At 42.7% G+C, this 18,194-nt stretch overlaps 1 protein-coding gene across 4 annotated transcripts in view; it reads left to right on the top strand.

Annotated features, from left to right (window-relative positions):
• The window catches only part of TMTC1 (transmembrane O-mannosyltransferase targeting cadherins 1), a 260,656-nt gene that overhangs the window by 195,681 nt on the left and 46,781 nt on the right, over window positions 1–18,194 (top strand). For all 4 annotated transcript variants that reach the window (XM_057303256.1, XM_026502173.4, XM_044385574.3 and 1 more), the window contains exon 12: window positions 11,622–11,765. In XM_057303256.1, coding sequence (XP_057159239.1) covers window positions 11,622–11,765 — 144 coding nt within the window. The remainder of the gene's footprint in view (window positions 1–11,621; window positions 11,766–18,194) is intronic.

The raw sequence follows: 18,194 nt of genomic DNA, 5'->3' as shown, positions 1-18,194 counted from the left end.
TTCATAGAAATAACAACTCTCTTTTTCACATTTATATTTTATCAATTTGCAAAATATTACATGGTACAGTTGCAATAAAAACTACAACTTCAATAAATTTGTTAATAAGCACAACTGTCTTTTAGTGATACAACTCAACTCACAGGATCAAAAAGGCCCGGGCTTATAGAGAAAGTTTATTAAGTTGTGGGTATCCACCAGTATGTTTTAAGGAGAATAGAGAATATCTGGAAATCTGATGACATAGTGAAGAGACTGTCTTAAAAGAGATTTCACTATAGGTGATAGAGTCATGGAAATTGTTTCTCATCTTATATTTAAATTCCCTGCATGACTCAGTTACTGGTTGGTTAAAATGGGCTGGCCGTCAAGAACCCTGCCGCTGGGAATGACTACAGTTCACGTTGTCCAGGTGGGTCAGGAAGCTCTCCCTACTGTCAGCAGCAAATTATCCCATGTTCCACGGAGCATTTCTTCACTCAGATGCCCTCTTCCTCCCAGCACACTATAATAAGCACCCCCCATACCCGGATCTGCTAATGCATCCCAGGTGATTAGGTATCAGCCCTGTGCAGGATTCTGTCCTGATACAAGGGCTGCGATCTTCAGTCACAGACTGCTGTTTTCTTTTTACGGGTACGGTTTCAACATGAAATACACAGTAAATCATCTAAGATTTCTGCCCTCCCATATTCCTGTGAAGCAGGAGATGCATTACCCTTCCCTGATGGTACTCAAATGTGCTTGGGCAGCCATGGGGCCTCTCTTATCTACTCCCAATATATCTGTTGTTGACGTTTTAAACAGAAAATCTGAAGGGAAAGAAAGCGGTGTTCAAAGAGGATAAAAGTCCTTGACCAGATTCTTTTTTATTGGCATAATTAAAGGGGAAGAAATGTGCTTTTAATGGTCCTGTCCCAAAGAAATCTCTACTAGCTATTTAATTGCCTTCCACGTGGGAAAGGATAGAACTAAAATCTTTCTGATTGGAATTTTTTAATGCATAAAATAGAGACTCGTCATGATAATAGCAACCATTGATAGCATTCTTTGCATTCCCTCCTGTGTGGATAACTGAAACTCTGCGAGGAGACTCCATTAGACTGGGTAAGTCTATGTGGGAAAAAGGAAGTAATAAAAGAATCGAGGAAACATTGTATCATCAGAGTCTAAAGAAATCTAACCATGTGTAATTAACCCCCTGTTCACTGATGTCCTGAGTATATCGATAAAATTATTACAACTCCTTTGAAAAATGGTGTCTCTAAAGCTAGTAGAGTTTGAACATTTTTTTAAAAATCAGGATTTAATGGTTATTTTAAAAGTCCTTCATTACACAGCCTATTTTAAGTGAACATTTAAAATAACTCTTACGAGTAAAGTGACCTTGGATACCAGCTGCCGTGTATTTCTGGAAAGAATTTAAATTCCAGGACCATTTGGTAACCAGGTTTAACAAGTGAAGATGGGCTCTTCTGCCAGTGTGGTATTTTCATTTATAAAAGTCTAAATACACTTCCCCCATCACAAATACACACTTGAAATTATTTTTATTTCTTTTTGTTGATGAAATTAGAGCCTCCCTCTATTTATTTTGTGTTAATTAAGTCTGGCAGTTTTTTTCATTAAATCCAAGAAGTTAAGCACTATTCCATTTAGAAAACTAGAATTTAGTGACCATACTTACGGACCAAATTTCCAAATGAAAGTTCTGTCATTTCTATTGAAGAATATTTCGCTGTCTGGTTTTTTGTTTGTTGGCTTCTCCTCCTGCCTTACACCACTCTTTCCCTTCAAGAACTCGCCGTGCTTCCCCAGGAAACAGAATCCCAGGCGGGGATCTGCCAGCAGGAAGTCCATTGAGAAGCGCTCTCTGGAACGCTGGGGAAGGAAGCCAGGGGACCAGGATGGGCAGAGGGACAGTTGACAGGCAGTGCAGTTCTAGGGCCTCGGCTGACCCCTGAGGAGGCTCTGGAGCTGCGAGGGCCCCTCAGGATGGCCATGAGTGGAGGCAAGAGATGGGTCCCCCTATGAACCCATCACTGCTGCAGGCAGGGAGGGTAGCCTCGGGTGAGGCGGTTCCCTGAGTCTGAGAGCAATGCCCAGAGAAGACCTCGCTGTGAGCTGTCAGCAGCTGGGGAAACAAGTGCCTCAGCCGTGAGTGGTGTCTGGGTGGTGAGAGATAGCATCAGCGACCCCGGCTGAATTTACAATTTCTTATATAAGCAGATATGATAGTTTTAACAATATCATTTAGATTTTCTGTTAAAGTGACAACATATGAGGTAACATCATACCTCCTAGGGTTGGAATATTACCAGATAACTCCTGTAAAAAGCTTAAAGCAGTGCCTAATACCTGGCCGTGATAAAGTCATTAAATTTTAATCTATGTCCCAAATCTGACCACTTCTCTCTACCTCCACTGCCCATCGTGTCTCACTTAGATTCCTGTCTGTCAGAGCCCCTGCAGCTGCCTCCAGGCCCCACACCGTCTTTCTCAGACCTCACCTCCTGCCCCTTTTCTTGCTGGCTCTGCTCCAGCCACGTGGGGCTCCAGGCACACACCAGTCCGGCCATATTTCTATTCCAGGGACTCTGAATTTGTGGTTCCCTCTTCCCAGAACAGCCCCTCACTGTCTAAAAGCTGCCTCCTTCCCTTCCTCCAGACTCCCCACTTAGGTCATCTGGTCAACAAGGCCTTCCCTAAGAGTGCAGTCACCACCAACATACTCTATTCCTCTTCTTTGCTTCATTTTCTCCACTGCTTTTATCACCCACTCATCTACTTATTTTCTTAAGTGTCTGTCTCCCTCCACTAGAAGGGAAACCCCATGAGAGTAGTGATTTGTACCCTCTACCCAGCCTGGAGAAAAATGCCAGGAACATGGCACTTCGTAAACGTGTGTTGGATGAGTGAACGCTACATGTAAACATCTTTCTACAGCCTTTTTTTTTTTTTTAAGAATGTGAATTACCTGAAATTTCTAAAAATGGCAGCTGAGTTATGGTGTAAAAACTAAAAGCTATCAAAAGTAGTCACTTCTGCAGAGCATAAATTTAATTTGCCCGCAAACCCATCTTGCCCTTCTCTTCCTTAGAGCTTGTTTAAAACCCTTCCTTTAAAGCCTTCACTTTATCCGCTTCTCTGGGCACTTTTCTATTAATATTTAAATATTCTCAGGGTGCCTGGTTGGCTCAGTGGGTTGAGCGGCCACCTCTTGATATTGGCTCAGGTCATGAGATCGAGCCCCATGTTGGTCTCTGCGCACCCCAAGGTCTGCTTGAGGTTCTCTCTCCCTCTTCCTCTGCCCCTCCACTCCCCACTCACACGCGTGCTCTCTCTCTCAAGATTTATTTATTTATTTTTTATAGAGAGAGAGAGAGGTGAGGGAGAGAGCACGTGCAGGAGCAGAGGGAGAGAGAGAGAGAATCACAAGCAGACTTCCTGCTGAGCACAGAGCCCAACACGGGGCTGGATCTCATGACCCTAGATCATGAGCTGAGCCGAAATCAAGAGGTGGACGCTCAGCCGACTGAGCCACCAGGGCACCCCTCCATCTCTCTCTTAAAAAATAAAAGTAAAAAAATGAAAGTATAATAAATAAAATACTTTAAAGAGTCTCAGGTAATCCAGCCTCTGCACCTCCTGTTTCCCCCTTCCTGCCATTCGGTCTGTGCCTGCCTTTCCAGTGTTGAGATTTCCTGGAGGTCTCAATGGCTTCTCCTTTATTTCCCTCTCGTTACCCCCCAGCCGAGGGCGGTGTCCGCTCTACCACCAAAACTGCTCTTCACAGGGGCACCAGCTGCCTCCACGTGGGGAGCTCGAGAGGAGGACACTACTTCGAATTAAATTGCTTGTCTCAGCAGCATTAATTTTGTTGACCTCTCCCGCCTCCTTAGGGCGAATTCTTTTTCAGCTTCCCTGGTTTTCCTTCTTTTCTCTGGACTCTCCTGCAAACCCTCGGTGGAGTTCTCAGGTTCCTCTGCTAGGCTTTCTTCTCTTTTCAAGCTTGGCTTTCCTCCCAGGGGATTTCTTCAGTGCCAAAGGCTTTGGTTAGCATCTGTACGCTTATTAACTCCCAAAGCTGTAATTTTACCACGTAACTTTCCCGTATCAGAGCCATCCGTCCGGCTGATTCCTGGACATTTCCACAGATTTCCCTCTGCACCTGAAACTCACCTTATCACCTTCTCTCCAAAACCTGCTCCTTGACCTTTATTGCCCTCCTTTGCAGTTTGTGCTTAAGCCAGAGTAAAATGTTTTGTTTCCTGAGTTCTGTTTGGTTTGCTTTCTCTCTTTCAAACACCTTCCTTCCTCGTCCTACTTATATCCACTCCTCCCATTCCCCAAACCTTCAACCGTTACTGCCGCGCTGGTAAAGCATTATCTCCCCTGGAAACACCTTGGTGAGTACCATGGCTCCTGCCCCCCCCCCACCCCCAGTTTCTGCTTTGTCACTTTCTGCCGTGTGTGCTCTGATCACAGTGCATGAAAGTAATTTGGTGTCCTTGTCTCTCCCTCTTCTGCCACGGGACCTCCTTAAGAGCAAGGACTCCTGTCTGTCTATTGCTGGGGGCCTGGTGCATTGTAGGTGCTCAATAAATGTTAAAATGTTTGTTGAAAGAAAGACTGAATGAATATAATGCACAAAATATCACAGACCCCGTTAGAGTCCGAGGACAACTCCGTAATACGCGGTGTTCCTAGGTGGGAGAGCTGTAGCAATTCAGATAGAACGACTCTTCATTGTGCAGTATTGTCCCATGCATCACAAGGTGTGGAACACCCCCACTCCTGCTGGTGGTGACCACCAACTCCTGAGGTGGATATCCAGGATATGCGCCCTTTTCTCTCCCCATCGCTCATGATCTTCGTGGGCAGTTATCGATCAGGAATAGGGACACACTTTCCCCACCCACCGCTGTCTTGTTCTAAGTTGATAGGACAACCCAAGTACTATGCGTGCAACGAAATGTTATTACGATGAGGATTCCATGCGCACTTTGATCTGTGGCACAGGACTTTGAACCTCCTTACAACCTTGGATGTAGCTTTTAAAATTGCACGTGTCTGGAATTCCATTTGGTGTTGAGCATATCAGAAAGGCGTGGAGGAGATTGCTCTGGTGCCTGTGGGGATCGCTTGCTTTAGATGATGAAGGATTGACAGGCTTTGGAATGAGGGTTTCACAGAGAACTTTCCTACATTCTTAAAATGGAGAGAGACACATGTCCTTCACATCTGAGAACCCACAGCAGAGGAGAGACAGATGGATACAAGATGACTTGAGTGTGCACTGGGTTAGTGATGAAGAAATAACAGACGTTATTTTGACTGATGGGAGCAAGTCGAAGGCCACTGACAACAGTGAAGAGAATGATTTTTTTTTGGAGGATGAGAAATCTGTATGAGAGAAGGAGACCTGGCAACTTCAGCCTGGTATGGGTTCGTTAGGGCTGTAGAGGGAACCAAAAAATACCACCCAGAGGTCCTCCAGTTTGCCCCAAAACACTGTTTGTAGTGGAACAAGTATGCTGGCAGGTATGTTTATACCCATCATCTCATTTGTTCACACAGAGGGTCGATATGTTATTGACCTTACTGTTAGAGAGAAAGCAACTAAAGGACAGACATAAATTCAAAATCACGTATCTAGAAAGTCACCCGTGGCTTCTGACTCCAAGGCAATTCCCCACCATCTGCCACAAACACCAAAGTTACCTCAGACTTCTGAGAAAGGTTAAATTATGTTCACCTTTTCCTCTCTCAAAGAGCAGAGAAGTATTTAATTCAATACATTTCCAAACCTTTAGAGTTAAATTGTCAGGAATCAGGAAAATTCAGCCACTTAAAATGACTCATTTCCTGAGGGCATCCGAGAACAGGGTTTTACTCCAAATTCTCTTGGAAAATCAATTGGGCGGAGTCCTTCTGGATCACTGGGAGAGGTCATGCATTGTGAGAGGTCAGATAATTGAGTTGGCCCTCTTTGGAGAACACGTCCCATTTCCCTAAATGGCGTGTAAAGTTTTTTCCAAAGCTATCTGAAATGGGCGGGAGGGAGTGTAATGCAAAAAAGTGGGGAGACTTATTTGCTGGGTGTTCATGGCAATTTCAAACAAGTAAAGAAGCAGACCAGTCATGTCACCCGGTACATTTTAGTGACACGTTGGTTCAAATCTTGTAACAGGAAAAAAACAGGCACTTAAAAAATGCCAGAGACTAATCTGGTTGAAAATATGCTGCTGACTCCTGAATTAAAGTTTACTTTGGGTGGTTTTTCTTTCTTTCTTTTTTTTTTTTTTTTAGTCCAGTGAAATTCAGGTTTTATGGTTGACTTTTTTCCCAGCCATGTTTTTCTTTTGGATTTTTTTCTTTTTCTCAACAGGAAATAGAAAATAAACATCTGACCTTAGCATAGTTCACCTCAAATAAATTAATCTGTGTAATGAAAATCAGACAAATAAATCAGGGTGTGTATATTCTGAAGGGAAATTGCAAACTGGAGCTCATGATACAATATTGCTTGCACAATGAAATGCTTTAGAAGGGACTCCAACGTTGAAAAATTAAAAGCATCCTTCACTTTGAAACAGACTGTACAAAATTCAAAGTAAATGACTGAAAATATAAAACCACTCTTCAGTCACATCCATCTTACGTCCCTGGGTGTTCAGGCTGATGTTGAGGTTAACGCTTAAGAACAATAGATGAGAGTGCACAGACGTCTTGGGCACTTAACTGAGTGTTGCTGCTTCTAAAAAGCTTTTCCGAATGCTGCAGTTTTCAGAGATACCATGGTTGTTTTGTATGGCAGGTAACATATTTTTCCAGTGCGTAAGAATCTCAGTAGCCAAGTGTCCTGAGTACCGGGTTTATTCTACTTCTGTCCCTGAGAACTGGTTCCTGTAAGACCATAGTCGAATGGATTGACCAAAGAAAAAAAGGAGAAATTATTCTAAATGGAAGCTCTAATTGGTAGCAGTTTATTTATTTGCTGAAGGTGGAATAACTCATGAATTTTTGGGAAAATAAATGGATTGACAGGAACCAACTATCTTCTTAACACAAGAACACAACTGCTTCTGAGATTTTTTTAAATAATGTATTATCTACTCAATTTCTTTCCTCAGCTATAACATAGGACAGTAATTCTACTTAAAGGATTAGGGTGGTTAGGGATGTCTGGGTGGCTCAGTCAGTTAGGCGTCTACCTTCGGCTCAGATCCTGAGCCCAGGGTCCTGGGATCGAGTCCCACATCAGATGCCTTCCTCAGCAGGGAGCCTGCTTCTCCCTGCCTGCTGCTCCCCCTGCTTCTGCGCGCTCTCTCTCTCTCTCTCTGACAAATAAATAAATAAAATCTTTAAAAAAAAAAAAGTTAGGAGGGTTAGGTGAGATAATGGAAGAAAAAGTGTGAAGTATCATTAATATATCCTAAGTCCCTTTGGACACATTTTCTTTTGTTCCCACCCCCAGTGATGATCTATTAACATGTTGTTGATGTTGATTCTCAGAACTAAGGTAACTGGGAATGGAGAGGAATAATAATATCCGTAACTACCTACTTTATCAATTCTGCCTAAGGAAATGCTACTAGATAAAAATTAAGAACCCCTTAAATGCTCAAATGGACATGTACTTATCAAGAATACAAAGTATCCAATACTTGAAAAAAATTATCTTCAGTTCATAGAACTGTATCTCTATATGTAGATTTCATTTCTATTTTCTTCTATTTTTTGGAGGGGGAGGGACAGAGAGAAGGAGAGAAAGAATCTTAAGCAGGCTCCCCACCCAGCGGGGAGCCCCATGCAGGGCTCAGTCTCATGACCCTGAGATCATGACCTGAGCCGAAATCAAGAGTCGGATTCTTAACTGACTGAGCCACCGAGGCGCCCCAAGATTTCATTTTTAAAGAGAAAAAATAAGCTTCGTTATACCCTGGAGCTGCTTGACAATACAACATATTTTCTGTATAATAAATTTTAAAAATTTAACTCACCAAAATAAAAATGACAATAATAAAGAAATAGCAAGAGAGATCCCATAAGCAACACAAATACTGAATAAGAATGTGAGAAAGAAAATCCGATGGCTGTTCACTCGTCTTAAAAAAAAATAGGTCTGAAAATCACCACTGCATTCTATTCAGTGAGGCTTTTGTTGGGATTTTTTTAGACGGGGAAGGGAATAATCACTAACAGAACTTTTGTAAAGGAACCCGTAGAAGTTAAAGTCAAGATGGGCTTAATTTATTCTGACAAGGGATGTGGCAACATAAACATCTCTTAAATTGTTCATTTTTCCAGTAGAAAATTCCCCTCCTGGAGACCTCAGTATTGACTTGGACCCAAGCTAATTCAAACACAAGTTCATTTAGAAAGTAAACGCAGGAAATAACCTTGTCCTTACATAGGTCTTCAGTAAACAAGAGAAGAGTATGTGTTTTAAGAGAATATCTCCATCTATCTAAAACTCAAAATAAAATGTGGGGTTTTTTTTCCTGACCTAGTTATTGAAGAGTCCTGTTGATGAAATTCAGCTTTGTTTTATAAATAATGCAATGCTTGCTTGTGAGTAGCTGAACCGAATCAGATACCCAGTGAGACAGGATGTTGCTAGCGGACGCTTACCATTACCAGGAATACACGATATCACGCATTTCTTAGGTGGAGGGCTCTGCGTGGCCGTAGATTCAGTAAACCACTCTAGAGGCCAGCACTCCCCTTCCTCCCTGGGTCGGGAGTCTTTCTTAACATACAGCCCCTTCCCTGACTGTGGCTGGCAGACGAGTTCTTGGAGCACAAGTCACACTCAAGGCCCTTTTCCTCACCGTGCTTCTGTCTGTTTCTCGTTGCTTCCTTTCTCGCTGCTTGTTTCTGGTTTTGAGAGTTTGGTGTGGACTTATAGTCAGTTTCTGAATTGGAAAAAAAAAAAAAAAAAGAGACCCATGTTTGGACTCGGTGAAATGTGAAAGCTCATGAGTGTTTAAGTGACAGTGGGATCATGAGTGACTATGACGTTTGACAAGGTGGGCGGAGAGCCAGTGCTGAGGGCAGCTGCTTGACAGTGTGGACGGCGTGGCAAGAGGTGGGTGAGTGCATGTGGAGACCTTATTGGATTTAGACTACCCTTTCCCATTGGTAGTGCTTCCATCTCACACATTGATTTCAAGGGCTCCCAAGCCTCAAGAAATAAGGAAAAGATCCAGTTTTAAGAAGGCAGATGGCCCCGGGAAGCTTCCTATTACAGCTGGTCAACAGGGAAACAAGAATTGTTCTCACCGTGTTCCCTGGACATCCCTTAAATCTTCGGGAGGTCAGAGATCTTGGTTCATCATCTCTCCCTGCCAGAAAAAAAAAAAAAAGTTTCTTTGACTTGAAGATTTCGAGTCCTGGCTGCGATAGGCTTTCTGTAACCACTTCCAAAATCACTCTTGGACACAAGCTTCCTAGGAGACTTGTGTGGGCGTGGGGTGCACGAGCAGGTCCAAGAGCATTTTGTCTCTCACCATAGCTCTGATGCTCCTTGCTGGCATCTCAGCGAACCAAGGACTCCTTCCCTCAGCACTGTGAGGCTGGGGGTGATGGGGCCACCACCAGGGACCTCAGGTTGTCTTCGCCTGAGCGCCAGTGACCTGAGAGAGACTAACCACAGTGCCACGTGCTGGCCCAGTGTGCTTTCCTTGTCCCAGCCTCTTCTCATAGTGTCTCTCTCCCCAACAGTGTCGACTGCCATTGAGAGTAATTAGGGCTTTCAAGCTTTGGGAGGACATAACATACCTCCGAGTAGATTCTGTCCCTTGTCAGCCATGAGGAACATCACCTGACATGTCATCCTGAAAATGCTAGTTCTGAGGGATGTTCGTCGTGTTCGTTGCTGCTTTAGAAGGGAGTAGGGAAGGGAGGATTATATGGTCAAATAAACTTGGGGAACTTTGGGTTAAGTAAGGATTAAAAAAAACCAAACCCATGAGACTTGTCTTGTCAGTTTTAATAGGACCCCCTTCTGTCTGAAAACATAATTGATCTTAGAAGATGTGGAACAGAGTGGGAGGAAGCAAGCATGTCATTTGGTTGTCAAGAGACTTGACAAGTACGCATCCTATTTTTATTTCTTCAGCATTATCTTGGCTTTTCTACATTAAGAGCAGTTCCACGGGCATATTCAGAGTACTCCGGGTGACAGAGATGGAGTGAACCTCTTAGTCTGCTAAATATTCCGCTCTAAATATAGCAGAAACAACTAAGCCGTGTAGCTGTGCGGATTTGCCTTCTTGAGAGTTTTGAGTTAAGGAAGTAAATTGATGCCCTTCCTTCCTTAATCAGCATAAATTTGGTTTACTGATGTATCCCCGATCCTCCTTTACATTTGCTTTTGAACATTGGGAATACTATTTTCACTTGGTTGTGGATTACTTAATTTTTTTAAAAGTGTTTGTCAGGATTTTCATTTTGAGAACTGTATCAGGCCAGTTCATACCAAATGACAGTAAGCGGAGGGAAAGGAGATAAAATGGAAAACGAGAGCCAAGAAGGAAAGCCATTTTAGGAATTAAGTTTATTTTTATGGGAAGACATTGTGTATTATCCTTTCTCAAAAATGGCGGTCTTAGGGATCTTCCAGTCCAGACACGTTCATGAAGATGCCCTCATCCAGGGAACCCCCATTGTCTCGTGTACATAGTGGGCCCCATACAGGCGGCTGCTCGGCGGTCCCACCGGCCCAGAAGCTCAGAAGCAATGAGGCAATGAGGATTTTCTGTCAAAGCAAATTGGAAGTGATTATAGGCTCCAAAGGATTAAAATTTGTTTAACCCCTGATAGATTTGCATACTGTTTATTTTGGCACGATTTGGGGGTTATTTACTTATGCCACTAAGGGTCAAATATGTGCTTCCCAGCCATATTTACTTGCTTGCAGTACCGGGAATGGCCAGCAATCCCTGTACTGATGGATGAAAGATTACGCCAGACTTTTCTGTGAAAGAGAGGAGAAGGCAAGGGGGTCAACACTGAGATGGAGACCCTTTGCTCTTCTTTGCTCCCGCTTTTATTGGTCCTTCAGGATAATCACAAATCCTCATCACTGTTCCTCAAGCACGTGATGTGTGACAAGGGCTCTTACTGAAAGAGGGAGGATCTGTTCACGGGAAAGATACCATATGCTAATTTGCATGGTCTATGAGTTCTGCTGAACACAGCCTAAGGGACAATGCCTACATCTCTTAGGTCACAGGGCGACTGTTCGGGCTAGGAAAGTTTCGGGAAGGCAACTCTCCAAGGCATTCCAACAGCAGAGTGGTCACACAGGCCTCGGCATTCCAAAGGCCTGTGCCCTTCTCCGAAACCTTCCCTGCCCTCAGCGGCCTCCGTGTTATGTTTCAGCGAGCCGGGTACCATGGCTGATTTCATGCCCTACGTTAACCCCAACACTGCAGCTGCCCACCTGGGTGACCATTAAGATTTCACGTGGACAAACCATTACAATAAAGGAAGAATTCAGGGTTTCATTTTGGTTGTGGCACTCCCGGGGTGGGGAGAGCGGGGGAACGAGCACATCGCGCCCAGCTTAGAAGTTTTTGAGCAATCGTGGCTGAATATTTCTAATTTTTCAGGTTGTATCCTCGCCACGCAAGTGCCCTGAACAACCTTGGAACACTGACGAGAGACACAGCGGAGGCAAAGATGTACTATCAGAGGGCTCTCCAGCTAAATCCGCAGCACAACCGGGCTCTTTTCAATCTCGGCAATCTCCTCAAGTAAGTGGAATGTGTACCTTTGAGCTGGTGGTCTTGTAATTCAGGAAATCCTTTCCTTCTTAATACTCATTTGGTTGTGCTCCTGGCTCTTTCTCCCAGAGTGGAATAATAGGGTTTTCAAGCTTTGAGAGGAGGTCATGTCCATCTGAAATAATTCTATCCCTCATCAGTCCAAAAGAGTATTTCCCAGAGTGTCTCTCTGGAAGTGTTAGTTCTGGAAGGTGTCCCTAGGTTGCCTGTAGAGGGGTAGGAATAGGGAAGGGTTACATGGTCAGGTAAACTTAGGAAATTCTGAGTTAGACCAAGAAGACCCCCCCTCTTGCAAGAACCGTTAATATGCTACATGTCCTGTGAATCTCCAAGAAGGCGATATGGAATACATTTCCCAAAGTCAATTTTTTTTGGTATGGCATTTCCCAAGTATTCCCTGAATATACTTTGGGCAAAGCACTTGTCTAGGAAGAGCAGTGTGCTCTAGAGCTGCGGCCAGATGACGTAGCCGTGGCTCGTGTTCAGCGTGTACTAGCGGTAAGAAACGGAGTGAAGTCGGCCTCGACCTGTCATGGTAACTCTTGCTTTTAGGGAGACCTGCTAGGTACGGTCAGTCCCTGGTGTTTGCTTTTCACTCACCGCCCTGTGAAAGTTTGATAGTGCAGTTAGTATCACTGTAGACTAAAAGAGGTTTGCATCTTATAATTTTATTAATACAGAGTCCAGGCTTCTTGGTGATGGTGCCGGCATCTGTAGTTTTGGCAGTAACGAAATGGTGGCAGTTATGGGATTTAACTTCTAAACTTAAGAAAACGGGTTGAAAACATCAGAAGTGGAAATCGGGTGAAAAATGTTTGGAATGAGAATGTAGTGATGTATTTATCTCTGCTCGTTGGGGTGCTGACATTCTATATACTTACTGGGGGCACCTGGGTGGCTCGGTCGGTTGGCTGGCTGACTCATGGTTTCCGCTCAGGTCATGATCTCAGTCAGGGTCATGAGATCAGGCCCTGAGTCAGGCTCTGTGCTCAACATGGAATGTGCTTGAGATTCCTCCTCTCTCTCTCCCTCTGCCCCTTACCCCTCATTCTCTCTCTTTCTCTCTCTAAAGTAAATAAATAAATCTTTTAAAAAAAATCTTCACACTTACTGAGTTGGTTTCTGAATCTCTAAACTTCTAGAGCCCTCGTCGGGTACCTTTAAAGCTCATGGTTTGCTCTGTTCTCTTGTCCTCTCCCTAACAGGGTTGTCTTCATTGCCTCAGTAACTCCATGCGATGCAACTTCTTCACCTTCCTGTTTTCTCCTTGAATTTGACATATGCAGATAGATATTGGTCCTTTTTTTGTAATGTGTGTGTTAACATGTGTTTTTATCTAATCCCATTTGGACAGAAGCGCCGGAGTGGGTTAAGCACAGAACAATCTAATATATCGTATGACATGACAGATGCCATCCTGAGTCTTAGGAATGGGAGCACAATCAAGGAACACTATACAAAAATAAGTAAATGTGGGGAAAGTACAATTCAAATGAAAGAAATAAAAGTATAAATCAGCAAAAACCAAATACACTTTTTTTTCAAATTAGGTAATTTTTTGTTACAATTTGATACGCACTGAGAATGACGAGAAACAACTAAGAATGGAGTGGGACCTGCTGTGACAGAAAAGCCGTTTTAGGACTGGCCAGCGCCTATAGAGAATAATAACCAATCAAGAGACGTGGGGAAACGAGTAGTTATTGCAGGTAATAGTTGCAGGTCAGTAGGGTGCTTTTATCTTACTCGCCTATTTTTATGAGCTCTTACTTCTTTATGTGAAGTCCCAAGGACTCATGTTTATCAAGTCGTTGTTGCATCTGTTTAAGTCCTACCTGAGAGCGCAAATAATTTTATGGCTGGATAAAGTGCTGTCAGTGTCTTTTGGGGTGCCTGGATCACACAGTACTGCTTTTAAAGACCACATCGATGAGTATTTGTCCCCCCAAAGAGCCAGCTCTAGTGGCCGTTGTTGTTAGGAATGATGTCCTGCAGTTATGAAGATCATACTGTGCTGAATGCGGCCCTAGTTAAAAATGACAGTCGGCAGCCCTCCCGTGCCTTCTCGCCGAGACCTGAACACGAGACGCGCGCTCTAACCTTCCTTTTTCAGTCACATGTTATTGCCATTGGCTGTTATCATGAATGAGGATATGTGAGTGAAAAGGACAAGGAATTATTTTTTGGACCATGGTAATGGCTATTTTTCACAGTAGGAGGGAGTCCTGGATACTGAACGTTGGGTTTTTTCTCTCTTCGTCAGAGATTTTGTCAAAATCAACTCTTGGCAATGATCCAAGCCAACAACAACGCCTTACATTTATGTAAAACTGTAGTTCTCTGAGTGCGTCTTGTTTTTTTAATGAGGCCCTCCTAGTCACTCTTGAAAGTAGACGAGGAAGTAGAGGGAACGAGGGTCCTGAGAAGTGGAGGGCCTTGTACAGAGCCACTGTGGTTTTGTTTTTTGGTTTTCTTTTGATTTACATCAGAGAGCAGAGAGTAGATTATCCTTACAACCCAGTGGAAGAAAATTGTGATAATAGCCAACATTTACGTAATACTTTACAGTTTACAGATAAGTATTTTCATATGTGTTATTTAATTTACTCTTTAATTTGTCATGAAAGGTATTATCATCCACATCCCCATTTTACAGAACCAAGGCTCAGAGATCTCATGTGCCATTGGCTAGGCTCTGGCAGACCCAGGACTGAATCCCTGCCCTTGGGCTCCTGTTCCAGTCACTTTCCATGCTGCCCCAATAGCTCTCCAACCCCAAAATTACTTAATATTTAGCTGTTTAATGACATGTGATTGCCTTTTGGGAGAAAGGCCTATCACGGGTTTTTTGTTTTTTTTTTTTTTAAGGAAATGGTAATGTTTATTTACATTATGTCCTTCAGTAGCAGAGAGAGGTGACCAGAAAATAAAGCTAATCCACATTTAGTTAACTCTGAGTTTCATTTCCACTTTTCCTTAATATATGTCTGCTATTAAGTAGCAATGGGTCAAGACAAAAAAAAGATAAGGATATTTTAAATTGTGTTTGATCCAATCCATTTTACTATTTAAGATTTTTACCCTATCTGTTTCTCATTAGGCAGCTAAGTTTTTTTAATTGTGCCCCTCCCTTTTTTTTTTTTTTTAAATCTAGAAGTTAATGCTCATTCTGAGAACCTGAGCGTCTGCAAGCGTTAGATTTGATCATCCTTGAGAGCAGGGCACTGTCATTATTCCTGTTTCATAAATGACAAAAGGAAGGCTTGGAGAAGCAATGTGCCAATGCCCCCCTTACGGAAGAAAGAGAAGGCGTGGCAATTGAACGAAACCTGTCTGACCACACTGCCTCCTTGTGGCTCCCCTCAAAACTGGGCTACAGCCCAGAGCAGCACTGCCCCACAGAAATGCAATGAGAGCCAGGTCTGTGACTTAAAATTTTCAGGTAGCCATATTTCAGGACATAAAAAAGGTAGAATTAATTTTAATAGTGTATTTTATTTAACCCCAGTCTATCCAGAATATTATCATTTTAATGTGATCAATATTAAAAATTAATTTTAAAATTGAACATGTAAAAATATTACTGAGCTAGTGTGCATTTTTTTATAAGTAATCCTTGAAAACCAGTGTATGCTTTATACTTACAGCCTATCTCAGAATAGTCCTATTTCACGTGTTCAATAGCCACATGTGCTTAGTGGCTGCTGTATTGGACGGCACAGACCTTTATTAATGACCTTGACTTTGAGAGAAATGCAAGACTTTGTCCAGGCCAGAAGCTCTAAGTAAAATGTGATTCTGTCAGAACATTCCAAGAATCTTCTAGCACTGAAGACAAATTTCATTTGAATTCTTGGAACTATACGACATCCAGCTTTAGACCTGTTCACAGCAATAGATTTCAGTGAATGTTATCCAAATATATTTGGCCTCTTTCTTGACCGTTTCACTGGACTTGGACACTAATCTATTATGATTCTGTGAGGCATATTTACCGCGTGACAGATTGATAAGGAACAGCTTTCCATGCCAGCATTCTTAATTTATATTAATTATTGTTGGCTTTGCTTGGAACTTAAAATGTAAAAGAAAATAGGCAAGATTAGCATAAACGTTTTACGGATGAAAAGAGCAGAAGTCCCTGCTGGCTCAAGAGAATATAATCGAATATGTAAATTCAGGGCATGGGAAAATATTTTTATGACTGCTTGGATAAAATAGTTGCTACTGTTTGCTACTGAAACAGAAAATGAAAAGAACCTCTTAAAGAATTACAGCATGCCTCCCTCATTGCCAAAACTCCCTTCCATTCGCATGATAGGGTATGGGCATTATATGGGTATTACAATAAATATTATAATCAAAGTGCAGAAGACAGTGAAGTGGGATGTCCAACAATTGAACTATATAGAAGTTGAATTTCAAAAACAAAATACATTCTTTAGTCTGATCCTTTAGAAAATTAAATCCTAAGAAAGAAAAGGACAGGGAAGAAGAGTTGCCGTTATCTTTGAAATAAAGTGAAATGTTTGGGATTACATTTCTTTATAGCTCTGGCGGTAGCTACATATACGAGCTTTTATTTTATAAAAAGGAGTTGATATAGTCAAGATAGTAGTTCTCCTCTTCTCTGCTTTTCAAGCCTCAGGGAATCTGAAATGCCAACCCACTGGATAAAGAAAAGCTTTTTGAGCTCCTTTCACATATGAGGATGTCAGCTTCGGGTGGGCAAGTTCTGTACTCTCCCCTTGGAGGGAAATCTCACTCCTTGCCCCCGGTCCCACGGTGACCTATAGTATTCAGGGTACCTCCAACCTTATTTATCTGTACTCTCAATCCCATTGCAGCCCCTCCCCAACTTGAATCAGTCACCCCGTTCCTCTGCCAGCTTCACCCCAGGACCGTCCAGTTCTGCTCTGCTTTGGGCACCCACCAACATGGCCAGGCCGCAGGCTTCTTATACAGACCTTTTTTGTCTCTACCACCCGAATTCTGATGTTCCTCTTTGACCTTAACCTCTAACCTCTGCCCACCCTTCCCTTTCCCCTCTGTCATTCCTACTGACCCTTTGATGGGGTCATGATGATGACCTGCCACCTCCTAGCTCCTCTCCATGCTAAGTTGTCTTTTCCTAAGACCTTAGTGTTGGCATGACCATGACCAGTGTGATTCCCCTCCTACTCCCTCATTCCTGCCCACCCTGCTTTTCACCACTGTTACCACCTCTGTGCTCTCTGATTTTTATATTCATAATTTATAATCCCATTTCTAATTATACCTTTCACTAATGCATGTGACATCAGCTTAGACTCCTGTACACCTTGACCATCATTTAATTGCTGACCAAGCCCCCAGCTCAAGGTACCCCATTGCCTGCATTTTGCTTTCCCTAGACCAGTATTTCCCAACTCCTTTTCATTATCAGCCCCCACCCTTCCCTTAGGAGCCTTTTTAAGCATTTTTTCCTAAACACCTCCTTCCCCAATAAATACTCAAGAATAAGATTTGTTAAATAATGTTGAGCTTTGGGAGACCACAAACTGTTGTCATATTTAGTCTTATTTTTTTGCACGTAATCTAATCTTATTTTCACTGCACACCTCCACTCCAAGAAGCAATTTTCACCTCTGTTAGGAATGTATGCTCGAGACCCTCATCCAATCTGTCAAGTGTTGGGGATGAAAAACACAAATCTGAGTTGAGGGGGACCCTGTCAAAATTCTGGAGAGAGCCTGGTGAAACAAAACAGGATCGGGGGTTAAAGGCGTTAGAGATCCATCCCTTATGGTCCTATGGTTCCTCTCAAATATTTTTTCTTTTCCTTCTTCCCCTTCTTAGTGCCCATGCACACAACCCTTACTTTTACTAAGAATATTCAAATAATCAAGGTCAGTTTTTTGCAGCTTCCCTTCTTCCTACCTCAAAGTGTCCTGCATGTTCACGGACCCTCCCTTCTTTTGCTCTTCCGTGGAAGGAAGAATTGTCTGGCCTCCTTAACACGGCCAGTGCTTACATCATGTTTATGCATTGTTTGTTGTTTTTTTTAAGTTGAGACATCATTGATATAGAAAAAAATGCACAAATCTGGGTTTTGACATTTCTATATACTCTTGTAATTACCCCCAAAATGACATAGGATAGTTCCATCACGCCAGAAAGACCCCTCATGCCTCTTTCCAGTAATTTCCCCTTCCCTTGAGGCAATCATTGTTCTGATTCTTTCCACCATAATATTTTCTCCTGTCTTAGATCTTCATTTAAAGGTGATCAGTTACTCTGCACTTTTGTGGCATCTGGATATTTTTGCCCAGCATGCTGTTGCGTCTCACTCCCGTGGTTACACATCACATTTCTCTTATTGCTGAGTAGTATTCCATCGTGTAAATATACTGTAATTTG

The sequence above is a fragment of the Ursus arctos genome, unplaced genomic scaffold, assembly GCF_023065955.2.
Source record: "Ursus arctos isolate Adak ecotype North America unplaced genomic scaffold, UrsArc2.0 scaffold_26, whole genome shotgun sequence".
NCBI classification, from domain to species: Eukaryota; Metazoa; Chordata; class Mammalia; order Carnivora; family Ursidae; genus Ursus; species Ursus arctos.
The sequence above is the reverse complement of the archived record's forward strand: the minus strand, read 5'-3'. Positions and strand labels throughout refer to the sequence as shown.